Below are 14,962 nucleotides of genomic sequence, written 5' to 3' on the forward strand. Positions count from 1 at the left end.
TGAGATGGAAGAGCGTAAGAGAAGGTGGCTTATTCTAAGACTGAGATAGGGGGAATTGAGCTAACTCTCTCCCTTCTTGCAGCCTCTCGGGGTAACTCCTCTCTCTCTCTCTCTCTCTCTCTCTCTCTCTCTCTCTCTCTCTCTCTCTCTCTCTCTCTCTCTCTCTCTCGGGGTCTCCTTGCGCTTCCTTGTGCCTCCCATGCCTCATATTTATAGCTAAACAAGAGAAGAAGGGTTATGGTTGAGAGGAAGAGCTCTTTGTGGAGGGGATCTTGGAAAAACCAGTGATCTGATGCTCAAATCATAAATCTAATAGTTCCGTTGGCTCCAAAAGGGGGGTAAAACTCCAAGACTCTTGATTAGAAATCTTTCAAATCACTCCTTCTTTTTCTCCCTATTCGAAGTGCTGTCTACTGCTTGCAAATTGCGATTGCAGCGCACGCGATTTCGTCAATCTCTCTTTTTTTTCTTTTTATTAAATATCCAAAACTAACTGAAACATCACTTGTCTTTTTTTTAAAATGACATCCAGTTCTAAAAATCTCCATATCTTTTTAGGATAATATCTAAAATATGCTAGTTTTGTCCAAAATCTAATATTTTTGGACCATCCATACTATGCACATTAACACTAGTGATTAATATGGCTCATAACTCTCGTTCATGTTGTAACTTCCGTGAAGGGTGGCTACGGTCCTTGTCAATCTCATAAAAATATCGGATTATGACTCTCAAAATTTCTGTGAAGGGTGGCTACGGTCCTTGTCAATCTGAGAAAAATATCGGATTAATATGGCTCATAACTCTCATTCATGTTGTAACTTTCGTGAAGGGTGGCTACAGTCCTTGTCAATCTGAGAAAAATATCGAGTTATGACTCTCAAAAAAAATTTAAACATATATTTTTAATTAAATAAAAATCATTAATTATTAACATTAGTTAGTTTTTACTTTAGTTAGTCTTTAGTTAGTAATCTTACTAACTTATTAATTGACTAACTAACTTTCAAACTAACCAACTATTTTTAAATTGTGTGGAAATATTACAGGATGATTGAAAAAGTTGTTGGATTATTTGCCTTTACTAAGGCTTCATCCCTTGCCCATGCCTCATTAATTTATGTTAGTGATGCCTTGTTTCCTTGAGGATGTCTATAAATAAATACACATTAAGGCTTTAGTAAATAGGTCACATCATCCTTTCCCATTGCTTATTCATCCAAAACTGTGTGGATTTGTTAAGGGATAAAATATATTACATAATCTTCTTAATATCAAGATTGATATTGACTATGTTAAGACTTCAATCAATGTGGTGACAATTTAGTTGGATATGCAAAAGCATATGATCATGTTAGCTAGTCATTTTTGGTTTAGCTTATGCAAGCTATGGGTTTTTATACTTTAAGGTTAAAGGTTGGTTGTTTATGCATTTGATGTATTGCTTGGATTATGTTTGAATGGTGGGGTATCATTTCCATTGTATTGACCCATGCTTTGAAACATGGATGATTATTTGTATTTCTTCATGTGTGGCATCACCTTGCGACAAGGGTGTTAACCTCTCCTTGAGTTCTAATGGAGTCATCTACATGAAACTTACATATTTCCCATGTGTATGCTTGATTCCCTATTACATGTCAAATAATTATGAGAGAGAGAGAGAGAGAGAGAGAGAGAGAGAGAGAGAGAGAGAGAGAGAGAGAGAGAGAGAGATGTTATACCTTTTGAAACATTTTACACCCAAATTTGAAGGTTGCTCTTTCCATTCAATGTGATAGAGAATGCGTAATAAGCAATCAAATTAGTGACACTTGAAGTTACTTAAAATCATGTAGATATATGGCACAACTAGCATTTTATATATTACTTTATTTGGATGAATTGATAATTGAGAATGCATGACACATCTCTCTCAATGGGGCAATGTCCTAGCATGAAGAGACCTTATGTGCACTTCTTTATGCAAATCTAAAGAAATTTGCATTTGAGAATCTATTGAGCTTACTGCACTTGAGAGATTTCTGCACGGATTAATAGAGTTTCTCTATGAGTTGAGTCCTATTAGTATTATTGGGAGTCAATAATACATTGGATTTGTTAGAATACTGAGAATGCATGCCATGGAGGATCATTGATGAGCAAATAGACAATCATAATGAGGTAGAAGCATTGATAAAGAAGAACAACTAATATTATCCAAGCATAATGCAAGTACAACTGATTGATAATGTCTGATGGAATGAGTGTGGGGATGAGTGCCTTTTATAGGCTTACAATAGGTGGTATTGGTAGGTGGAGATAGGTGGAAAGGACCCATAGTATTCAACAACCGTGGTTTTAATAAACCATGCATACATGATCTAGTCTAAGGCTTTATTTGCTGTATGTTTCTTTGCCTTGTTTGTCCCATACAAAGAGGCTATGGTGGATGTGATTGCACATTTCTCAACATCCCTCCTCAATCACAACCAAAAAAGACATCAAGTATAAAGAGGCTGTCGTGAGTAGAATCTTACTGTGTAAACATGGAAGAAAAAAACAACCATACAAAGCTAGAGGCTGTTACAAGGCCTCACTAAGTGTACAGAGGCTCTAGTGTGTAGAGGCTACATGATTTTTGTTTTTCTCTTCTTCTTTTTCACACAACACAATGTACACAAAGTATATATAAGATACAACATAAAGGAAAGTGACCTAGTAAGTTAAACAATACATAACTAACTATAATAATCGATTGGTACTATAATTATACTAGCTATAGGTAGGTGCAACAAACTTAATATAATAAGTGATAAGTCAATGGCCATATGAGGATCATAATAATGACCACCAATTTGCTAAGTGTAAACATGTGGATCCATCTAGCTAGGCATTCCACCATCAATGTCCACACATGTTGAGCTTGCCATCTCAACGACACCTCAATTAGAGCCAATTGAAATTAGAGCCAACTAGGTAGTCCACAAGTTTAAAGATACAACCTAGCTATGACATTTACTATTTAAACACTTGACAAGATAATCTAAAGGTGGAGGAATAAATTCATGTCAATAAATTAATGACTACCTATTCTTTAAGTGTTGATGATGATCTAGTATGGCCATGAGACCATTTAGGGACTAGTATTCCTAGTGCATCACTTAATGGAGTGATTAGAGCATTGTGACGGGGATATCTGGTACATGCAGTACAAGTTATGAAGGGGGAAAGAAGTGTCTACCAAGTGTAAGAGTGTACACAAGAGCCAAGGAGTTACACATAAATGAAGATGGATTAAGTTCTGAGAAGAGGAAGTGTATTAGCATTGTGTATATGTATTTATGTGTGCATCTGGGGACACTTGGGAATGTTTACTTGTGTGTAATGAGCATTGCATTCATTTGGGGTCATTTTCTCCCTTATAAGGCAAGGTTTAAGGTCTTTTTCTTTCATTAAGAAAGACAAGAGAGGTAATTCTCTCACTAAGAAAGACAATAGACATGATCCTTTGGAAGTGAGGAGAGAAGTGATTTTCTCTTTCTAAGGTCTAAAAAGACACAAGCGTTTGTATGGAAATCAATCTTAAGGTTGATGCCCAAGGCAATTTAATGAACTCTCCTTAAGGTGGTTGCATGGACCACAAGTTAAGAGTACAGTTTGATAAGCTGTTCTTTAAAAAAAAGACATGGTGAATTCATTTTTAAAATATCTCGCAATAGAAAGACGATCTCTAAAAATGGGCCGCCTAGGTTATTGAAAACAATGGGATCTACAACTTTCGTGTTGGACGTTTTTTCATCCAAACAACACACATAGAGATATCTCAAAATTAATACTCCAGAGTAGGTCCTGGAACAACCACATCTTATATGAAGATCAACTCAAGTCTCTCTCCAAGAAGAGAAGCTCTTGAAAGCCTATAAAAGAGAAGGCTCTCCTTGGGTGTGGGAGAGGAAAAGGAAGCATCACTTTGCATGCATCCAAGAGGATAAGAGAAAGGTGCAAGTGCTGCGGAAGCTTTGCTGAAATCAAGTTCCAAGAGGAGACGAGAAGGTGCAAGTGTTGTGGAAGCTCTGCTGAAATCAAGAGCCAAGAGGAGAACCCTACACATATTGTGTAGGAGAGAAGGAGACTCAAGAAGGATCAAAAGGTGCCAAATTACAAGTTGTGCAAGTGTTAGCCGGTTGTATACCATGCAAGGAATTGTGATCTTGTTTCCAAGATCTACAAGTAAGAATATGGTTTATGTGTAACGAAGGAGCTTGCTCCTTGTCAATAATATAACTCCATAAGAGGCAAGACTAGCCTATCTTCCAATCCTTAGTGTATTGTCAATTTCTCTCTCTCTCTCTACATCTTTCTTTTCTCTCATCTGTTCTATATCTGCACCCACATAATATTCACCATATATATTTTAAGTATATAAGAAAGTCGAGTGTGTATCTCGGATCTTATAACATCAAGTAAAATTTGAGGCTTGAATAGGCAAGCCAAACCATTACCATAATGTTGCTCTTACTAGCAATGCAAACCCCTTCTCTCTAGTTTTTTCACATTTTAGTGAAGTTAGTGATTGAGTTCCTTAGTAGTGATTAGCTTCACCTCATGTGAAAGTCTTAAAAAATTGAGTCCATTTTATGCTTAGTGCACATACATTTGGATAGACATGAGTTTCACTCTCAAATATGAGTCCATTTTCACTTGGTGTATACACATTTGCACAGATGTGAGTTTCACTCTTTCAAACAATGTCTTTGATTGCTTGCAAACATGTTTGGATGATTTGCATGGTATAACATAAAAGTTTTATGATCTAGCAATTTGTAGGTTGATTTGGCCTACATGAGTTTGGTTTGGTCCGCATAGGCAGTGTGTGGACAACATTCATCCACTTGTGCTTTGAGCAAAAGGGAAATTCAAAGAGCAACTATGTTATCTTCTCAAGGGCCTTTTTTTTGGTTGGGGGGGGGGGGGGGGGGGCAACTACTTCCACTAAGAGAAGGGCCATCCTATGCAAGACAAAAAGATAAATAGCTTTAGTTGTTGCTTACTATTGTCTCCATTGATCAAACCCTTGCTTTGTTGAGGTCATTCGACTTTTGTAATGTGCGGTTGATGGAAATTGATATATTACTAAAGGATTTGCAAATCTTACATGAGATAGTGAAAGGGCATATGCCGAAATTTGTTATTAGCACTTTGATTAGCGCTTGAAGATAAGATGGGTAGTGCTTGAGGTGTAAACCTTTTGAAACATGAAGCCAATAGAGCAATGCTTCATCTCTTTGCACTTGTACTTCAACTTGCGAGTGGAAACAAGACAATGTAGCCTGTAGGTGATATGGAGTCAGGCGTGCAGGCCAAGGGACTCGCGCGTGTCATGACGCTGAGAGAGTGGTGCCCCCCGGGGGGGGGTGAAAGAGGGTGAGACTGTTTACCGGCCGCGCAAGATTTCACCGGCCGTAAGGGGGGAGGAAACCGTTGAAAGCGGGTGTCCGAGGAGCAGGAAAGGGTGGCCTGCCGGTCGGTCTCTTCTGTCCCGTCTCTCAGATTCCCCGCTCTCCCCCCGCCGCTCCCCCCCCGGCTCGTAGGTCTATATACGCTTTGTTTTTCCATCCCGTGGGCTCGTCCCAGTTTGGGAGGATCTCACGAAGCTCTCTCTCTCTCTCTCTCTCTCCCCCCTTCCTGGCTCCCTCCTAAATCGCCCCTAAACAATACCTAAATTAAAAGGCATGCAATGCAAAGGAAAGAAAAGAAGGCACCTCCCTCCTCGAGCCGCGAACCCTAGGCCATCCCATCCCGCGCAGCAGCAGCAAGAAAATATTTCCTTGGCAGCCATGAAAGCACATTGAAAGAAAGGCACAAGATTACAAAAGACAGCACACTCGGCGCAACAAGAACAAGAATATAGACGAGGAAGAAGGAGAAGACCATCAAGAAAGAAGAAGATAGACGAGGAAGGAACGAGGCATCTATCGATCGCATCACCATCGTCACGCACACATAATTCTCTTTCCACATTCAACTCACAGGTGCTGCTGCTGCTTCTTTATTCTCCCTTTTTGTTTGTGTGGATCATCCAAAAGCCTTTTCACTGTAGCTCTTCCCCCTTCACCCGGCTTTTGGCCTTTCAACTCCCTTGGCTATGGCGGATCGTGATCTTCCAACAAACTCCCCTGCCTTTTAGACGCTGTATGATCGGCCTTCCCAACAACCACCTCACGAGCTGCTCCCTGGATCTCCTGCTGCATGTGTTCCTCCCTTTCTCGTGCTTTCTTTTAGGAGTCTTGACCTCTCTCTCTTTTCGTTTTCCTCAAGCTAGCTTTTGTTGCTGTGCTTGATTGGATCGCATCACATCTGTTGCTCCTACTGCCTTGCCGATCCTCCAGCTTTTGGCTGCGATCTCTTGTGCAATTCTTGCATCCATAATTTTGCGCTGTGAATTTTTTCCTGCAATTCGACGAAACCTCAGAATCTGATTGAGCTTGTATGTAATGGAAACCGCATCATCAGCAGCAGCTTTGACTAGCTTCTCTGACCTCAGCCAAGCGGAGGCATGGGCCAGGAGTTTGTCCAAGCGGTGTTCTGGTCCGTACTCCTACCTAGACCGGCACAGGTGTTCTCTCCATGCACACGAACAGCTTGTGTTCACACCGGTGCACTTTGGAAGAACGCAGCACAAAATGCCCCGTCAGACAGCCAGGGGCAGTTCCCCTCGAGCAAGTTTTGTAGCTGCAATGTCGGTTGCTACTGAAGTGAAGGGTAGATCTGATTGGAATCAAGCTGGACTCATACTGGAAGAGCTGCACCAGGCTTGTGATACTCCTCTGGAGCGGTTAAATTTGCTCATAGATTCAATGGTTGCTGAGATGCAGGCAGGTTTAGCTGTGGAGGGTGGTAGTAAGGATTTCAAGATGATTCTCACATATGTGGACAGGCTACCGTCAGGGTATGTTAAGTTGCTGGTCTGTTATGTTAAGTGAATATGCCCTGGTCATGCTGTATTACAATGTAACTTAAAGCTGAACATTTTGCCACAAATCAACTTGTTTTGCCAAAGGAATGAAACGGGCCACTTTTATGCTCTGGACCTGGGAGGTACAAACTTTCGAGTGTTGTGTGTGACCTTTGGCGGCAAAGGTTCGCCACTACAAAATCAAGAATATCAAGAAGTTTCAATCCCTCAAGAGCTTATGTTGGGAACTCATGAGGTAGGCTTGGTTCCCACATAAGTCTAGTCTTTTTCGTATAACCTTTGGGATCAAAAAATGACTTGGTTGAACAACAGGATCTATTTGATTTTATTGCTGGAAAGCTTGCTGATTTTGTGTCGAGAGAGTCCAAGACCTTTCATCCTTCTCCTGGTCAAAAACGTGAACTTGGGTTTACATTCTCTTTTCCTGTCAAGCAAACATCAATTGACTCCGGCACCCTGATCAAGTGGACAAAAGGATTTTCTGTGAAGGGAACGGTTAGTTCAACCCCTTCATCTCATTATTGTTGTATCACTGACCTAAATGCCAATAACTATGACTAGTAAAGTAAATGCTTTTGTGTGTGTGTTTTTACACGTTTTCTTAATTGTTTTTGTCATTTCTAGCTCAAGTGAGCCCTAACGCTCAGAATAGTACATGTTTTGACATATCTTCTTTATTGATTTCATCATTTGTAGCTCGAGTGAGCCTTAACAGTCAGAAAGCCGAGTTTCTCGTGTGTTTTGTGATGAGGTGTATGGTTCCATATTCATTCAGTTCCGAGCCATTACAGAAGTGGAGTATCTTGTGTGTTTTGTGATGAGGTGTATGGTTCCATATTCATTCAGTTCCAGACATTTTATTTCCTCAGAAATTTACAGAAACGGTCTGCTTTATGCAGTCTCTTACAGCAGATAGTTTCTGGTGAGACAAGATTTCACCTCTGACCTGCACAAGTAGGAATTGTACACATTACCTTTTATGCTACCCAAGAATATGTGGAGATACAGAGTGATGAGTTATCTATTACTGTTCCTGAGGGTGTTTCTGCTGTGTAGATGTGAGGTTCTGGGAAATTGGCTAAACTTAAATTGGCAAAATTGAAGTGAAATATTTTGAAGGACCGATTCTTCTGCCATAGTCATTGAATTTGCCACTTGAGTGTGGTCTGTATGAACTGAACATAAGATTTCAGCAAAGGTGCTAGCTTGACACCAAGTGAAGCTCTGCTCATCAGGAACGACTGTTGCTGTCTTGGAACCTTTGATAAACTTTGTTGCTTGTCTGGTGTATTGCTGGAGCTTGGAACACTATATATGTCAACTATAGACATTGCAATTAGACTGCTTAAATAGCTCTATTTTTAGCAGTAGTCTGTTCTCTGAAATCCCCAAATTTCAGCTACTGAATTTCAAGTACTAAGCCCCAATTTTGAGCACTCTTCCTAGGGTGGTTGGTAAACCTTAATTTTTGCTTTATATTAGGATTTAGTAGTAGAAATTCTTGAATTGCACCCTATTGGGATTGAATTTGGTTGAGATCTCTTGAGAGTAGTAGAAATTCTTGAATTGCACCCTATTGGGATTGAATTTGGTTGAGATCTCTTGAGAGTAGCAATACTAAGCCCCAATTCCGAGCAATCTTCCTAGGGTGGCTGGTAAACCCTAATTTCTGCTTTAAATTAGGATTTAGAAGAAGAAATTCTTCAATTGCACTTTATTGGATTGCATTTGGCTGAGATCTCTTCAGAGTAGCAGTAAACTGGCTAAGAGAGGAAGTTGGAGAGAGAAATTTTAGAGTTTCATCACTAAAATTGGTTGAAATTTAATGCTGCCTTATTGTGAGGCTGATTGGTTGTAACCTACCATCAACAGGAGCCCCGTATGTAGTCACCTGCCCTTAAGGGCCCCAAAATTGCGGTCACCTATTTGTGGACATCCTATAGGGGCTGTCACTTGCCTTCAATCACCTCTTGATCAGTTGAGGCAGGTTGGATTGATGATCAATGGCTGGGAAATTGTAGCAATAGCTCTTTCTCTTCCTCTACCAACCTCCACAATGTTGGAATGAGGCTCTAAAAGCCTCTAATATAGTCTTTCCCTCACTTGAGCAGGCAAGTTTTGCCCAGTGGCAACCTTCTAATTGCATTTTTCAATAAATTTTAGCTTAATTAAGTTACTTTTCAAAATAGTAATTTTGATAATTAATTTAATTATAATAATTGAATCTTGCTTAGAAAATTAACCATACTAGCCAGCAATTAAATTGATTGGGCCAATTTGTCATCCAACAATCCAGAGCATTTATTAGCCCTTGAACTAACATTAATTAATTAATTAATGCCTAGTTTCTAATGCCACCATTGACATTAATGGGTAATAAAACGATCTAGGCCAAAATCTATCACATGTATCACCTAGTACTTGTCAAGTACAAGTTATTACAACCTTTCCATTTAACACCCTCTTGACTTCTTAACGGCCTTGGCCCTTCATTGTGAAATAAATATTCCACATTACTTTTGTACTCTCACATTTGCACATTTGATTAACAATCAAATGCTAAGCAAAGCATCAAAGTTTCACGTTCTTCATTCGATGTGTAGTTTTTGAAAAATATGCTCGAACTTGGCACACAAAGAAACTACGCCTAGTATCAATGTTTCACTTGAATTAAAGCAAGCCTAGCATAGAATTGTCCCCATTGGATACATAGGAGAGGTTCATGGAGCAAAGAAGCGATAGCGTTTGCATTTGAAACAACAGTGTATGACAATCACTTGCAATGAATGAACTTGGAAACAAGAGAATGATGACTAAAATCAAATGATGATACAATGACCTTAGGCCTCTGTATGGGTCTTTAGGACCAAGGCTGAGTGGTGAGCCAAGGAGTTGGTGAGGATGGAGTAGCTTGTGATTTGAAGATATGCTAGGATTTGTGTGGAGAGAATGTAGAATGTGTGAACATGACTAAAACATAAGAACTCAAACAAAAACATAAAAACGCGAACAAAGAAGAGAGATAACTCTGAAGTAAATGAATAAATGTGTGTTGTCCATTGGAGATAGATCTGGAGTATTGTAACCACCGGTCAGAGTAGGTAGGCAGCAAGACACAGCCTATAGGGGAGTGTTGGGTTGACGGACGCCTCTAGGAGCAGGGCGGCAGAAGTATGACCTAGCTGGATGCAGAAGTTCCAGCAAGGTGCCAGTTGGAAGGCCAAAACAAGTGCTGCAACTGATGTAGAGTCTATCCGGAGCAACAAAGGAGCGGTCGACAACAGAAGTAGACTGCAAAGCACTGATTAGATTGAATGTGAAGCAGTATAGAAGGCTGGCGTCAACAGTAGACTGCCAAAAACAGCATGGGCAAGCCTCTAGATGGCTGGCGGCAGCTGAAATCAGGGCACCAAGTGTTCCAGAAGGTGTGGCAGCAGTTAGAGAAGAGTTGGCAGTTGCATGGTGAAGAAGGCTGATGGCTGGAATGAATGAGATGATTGAGTCCTACTGTACACAAATAAAGACTTTAACATAAATAAAGCCTTTTGAGGGTGTCTTTAAGGAGCAAACTAGGTATAATGCATGACAATTAAATGCAAGCCTTGACTTGGTGGCTTAACACATGATTCTCCATTCAAGAGTTGAAAGTATGCTACAAACTCTCTTGCAACATAATTTCATGTTGAAGAGCCAGTGCTTCTTCTACAAGGGAAAGTATGCTACAAACTCTCTTGCTTCATCATGTTGAAGCACCGGTGCTTTTACAAGTCTAAGCATTCCAATTTATATCTCTTACAGCTTAAAAACAAACATGAACTTTACGATCTATCAGGCATTTTCTTGTAAACCAAAAGAGGTTTGAACTTGAGGGTAGAAGACCTTGGTATGGCTTTGCATAAGAGGCTAAAGACCCATTAACAATAGCTACTGTCTGCAATAGTTATCAGCTTATATAAAAAATATGAAATTCATCTCCCCTTTTTTGAGGGTAGACAGCTGTATATAAGATATGCCCAGAAGGCAACAAGCTATGATATCTAATTCATGTCTTAGCAAACATATAATTGCTTAAATCATCATTGTGATCAATTGTCGTATATTAGTAAAAATTGCAGATGCCTGCTTCTTACATATTTTAGGCCCAAATTGTAGCTTCTCAATGTATTTGTATTGTATGCTCATAAGATGTGCAGATGCTTCCTAACTTCTCACAAATTTTAGGCACAACTAATTGAGAGGTCATTAAGGTCTGGAATAGGGAATGGGGAATGTCCTTTCTATGAAAGCTGTGTTCTAGGCAATAAAAAAGAGCCAAAGATCTTTCCAAAATGTGAATGAGAAGTAACTCTTCACAAATGAAGGCAAAAGAAGGGAAAGCTTTGAATGAAAAAGAGATGAACACGAAGCCAAAATAAGACCTCTACTTGAAAAAGGCAATAAATGGTGTCCCAACAAAAAAAAAAAAAGTAAAACCTCGATACCACCAAACGGCCTCAAAAATGTTAAAACTTTCAATAATTTCGTCAAATTTTTGGTGCTTGAGGCATCAATAGTCCCTTGCTGGTCAATGAATAGTATCTTTGATACCCAATTGGCATAATATGTTTTTAGCACAGGTGGTTGTGACAATGGCCTTGTGAACTTCCAAAACAGTCCTTGTAAAGAATTGATTTTTGATTGCAAAAGTGTCTGTTTGAGAGCCCAAACACACAAGGGAGCATTATAAGAGAACAAAACTCACAATATGATGCAATCACAATGCAGGTGCAAACACAACTGCAATGCATATCCATGCAGACTAGTATGCTATGAAAACTGTAAAACAACAAAAGGTTTCCTTTTGAAACCATTCAAGGATCATCATTCTTCATGTCATTAGTAAGCTCAAGTTTAAGAACTTCACAATGTCTTGTAGCATTAAGAGAATTGTTTGCTTTCCAACATGATTTTACAAAGTTTCTCATTTTTTGTGCTCTTGCTAGGCTGGCAAAGATGTTGTGCAAGCGTTGAATGAAGCCATGGAGAGAAAAGGGCTTGATATGGTGGTTACTGCCCTGGTAAATTTTGCGTGTTAATTTTTTGTTGACATATGTGGCATGCCAAAAGTGTTTCATAGGATGGTTTGTGAACCAACCGAAAGCTATTTGGCATAGGAAATTTTAAACTTGCTGTTCTATATTTGATTGGTTTTCATCTTTATTTAAAATAAACTCCAAGGACTTGGGATTCTGGAAAGTTTGCCACAAGGAGAGGCCCCACATACATTGGACTATCTGGCATATGTCCTCTGGGCAGTTAACACAGTATGCAGGGGATATGATTGAGAGGTTGCATGGACATTGTGTCGAGTAAAATAGCTCACGTGTGCACAAGCCAAACACCTTGGTGTGCTGTTATGCTGGAACCTATAATGTGGCATGTTGAGCAAGGCAGTGGTTTTTGACATTATCAGTGGACTAAGGCCATGAGTAAGGACAACAGTCGTTTTTTGCTTTCACCGGAGATGTCAGTGTCTGTATAGTTCTTTCCACTATCTGGAAAATGAATTTTTGCACGGGGGAAGAGGGGGAGCACTCTCTGTAGGACATTTATCAGTAAAAAGGAGTAGCATCAGCTGTCCTGTCAAAGATGTCCCAACAGTCGAGAGAGAGCTTCTGAATTACTATGTTGTAAAATTTTCACTTTGAGTAGAAAATGTTGACATAATTGTATGTATGCAACCTTGGATGTAGGTCAATGACACTGTTGGCACCCTAGCTGTGGCATCTATGGGAGGATCAGCAGGTCGTGAAAAGGACGAGGAAGTTATGATCTCTGTTATACTTGGGACTGGAACTAATGCATGTTATGTCGAGGAGATTAATGCTATACCAAAATGGCAAGGGCCTAAACCAAAATCGGGGCAAATGGTATGCTCTAGTGCTCTCTTAATGTCTTTCAATTCTTTTTTTACAAGTTTTCAGAGTCTTTCAGCTTCTTTTATTACATTCACATTAGATAGTATTGTTAATATCTTATACGGTCTAGAAAGCAAAATTGAGGCTAGGACCTGGAGCCCAGAGCTGGTGAAGGTTGGGAGCTGTTGATGGACTAATTTCATTCAAGTTTTATGGCTATGATGTTCTTTTGCTTAGATTATCAGCATGGAGTGGGGTGGATTCTCATCGTCTCATCTACCTAGAACTCAGTATGATGATGCCCTTGATGCAGAGAGTGTAAATCCAGGTGAACAGGTATTGCTTTAATATATGCGTTAATTTTTATCAAAGCACTAGTCACATACGTTTCTTGTGTTTCATCTAATCTATGGCACCCACGTTCAGATTTTTGAAAAGTTAATCTCTGGCATGTATCTGGGAGATGTGGTTCGAAGAATCCTACTAAGAGTTGCTGAAGAAACAGATATCTTTGGGCCTGTAATACCGCCCAAGCTGCACACTCCTTTCGTTCTTGGGTATGGTTTTGTGAATATAAAAGCTTTACGATCTTCTGTATGTGCTTGAGTACATTATTCCTATTTTTGCTTCCTGCATTCCTAATGCTACTTTGTGTGATATTTTACTGGCAGCACCCCTCATGTATCGACTATGCATCAAGATGAGTCTGCTGATCTTCACGAAGTGGGGAACGTTCTTTCTACTGTCTTGGGGGTAAGGGAAGACTTGAGCAAGCTTGTTTTCTCATGGCACATCTAAAATCTATTCTGTGACACCAGCTTCACTGTTCCAAGCCTTGTCTATAGATAAAAAAATCGTCACTAGTGAAAGGGTTGGGCAAGCTAAATTTGTTGTCTCATGGGCGTGTAAAATCCACAGTGACTCCAGTTTGACTATTCAAACCCTTGTTTGTAGATCAAAGAACCTTCATTGAAGGTGCGAAAGCTTGTCGTTGAAATATGCAATATTGTGGCAAAACGTGCTGGTCGGTTAGCAGGGGCTGGAATTGTTGGAATCCTGAAAAAAATTGGTAGAAATGGAAGTTCTACAAACCATAACTCTACACAAAAGAAGACTGTGGTGGCTATGGATGGAGGTCTCTATGAGCACTACCCTTTATTTAGACAGTACCTAAAATCCGCTGTTGCTGAGTTGCTTGGTGAAGAGCGTGCAAAAAATGTTGTCATCGAATTATCAAAAGATGGTTCTGGCATTGGAGCTGCTCTACTTGCAGCTGCTCATTCTCAGTACCTTACAAATACCGACTAGCGGTGTCACTTCTATTCTTGTTGGTTGTATGTATTTGTTCAGGTAGTTTACATAACCATAGATCTTGAGGTCAAGAGTCGGGCAATAAAATACTGGCTCATGATACTGCCAGGGTACGAGGGAGATGATTCTTGTTGATTTAAGTATGCACCATATCTGTCACTTTCATTCTTCTAGTTGTATGTATGAGTTAGGTATTCTAGACAGCGACATAGACAAGAGTTGGGCATTAAAACTGTTCCAACTACCGCCAGGAGGTGAGGGGATTTTTGTTCTACGTATTGCCTCCCTTCACATGCTTTTGCAGCATCTAAGTGTGGAGAATTCCAAATATATTGTAATGGCTGATTTATGTAAATGCTAATTGTTTCAATAAACCACTAACGTTTTGGAAAGGCGTTGATTATAATGGTGATGAGCATTCGGTCACCGGTGTGCTTGTGCTCTCTGCCGTTCGTGTAGTTTCTTAGGCAAAATAGGAGTTAAAAGTATGTCCTTTGATGGGAGTGTAACTAAGAAGTTGATGCAGATTCCTTTTAAGATATACCACAATTAGATCACTTCACACATGATTTCTCTGATTTACATGACAAAATCTAGGTGCAAGTGAAAATTATGCATATTACCACCATTAAAAGAACTCAAAAAATAGTGTGTGAAAGTCATTTACCGTGCCAGATAATGTCATAAGCTTCGAAAATGGTAGGCTGATGGAGTGTAATGCCCGATACGTGCCAGCCTCTGTACCCTCACCTTAGCGCCAGCCCTCTCCTCCGTCCGTTTGCCTCTCCCTCTTCCC

The 14,962-nt window shown here is 39.9% G+C and overlaps 1 protein-coding gene across 1 annotated transcript; it reads left to right on the forward strand.

The window, feature by feature from the left end:
* The first annotated feature begins 5,348 nt into the window (after positions 1-5,348).
* Positions 5,349-14,568, forward strand: LOC148026102 (hexokinase-2-like). The gene is made up of 9 exons (XM_087693354.1): positions 5,349-6,931; positions 7,043-7,193; positions 7,271-7,453; positions 11,941-12,015; positions 12,691-12,867; positions 13,093-13,191; positions 13,282-13,412; positions 13,527-13,608; positions 13,810-14,568. Exons 1-9 carry the CDS (start codon positions 6,477-6,479, stop codon positions 14,161-14,163), a joined length of 1,707 nt encoding a protein of 568 aa, XP_087549480.1. The 5' UTR covers positions 5,349-6,476; the 3' UTR covers positions 14,164-14,568.
* Positions 14,569-14,962: the final 394 nt, after the last annotated feature.

This window comes from Lygodium microphyllum, chromosome 14 (genome assembly GCF_053477565.2).
Source record: "Lygodium microphyllum isolate KBCC chromosome 14, Lygodium_microphyllum_v1.1.10, whole genome shotgun sequence".
In the NCBI taxonomy this organism is placed as follows: domain Eukaryota; kingdom Viridiplantae; phylum Streptophyta; class Polypodiopsida; order Schizaeales; family Lygodiaceae; genus Lygodium; species Lygodium microphyllum.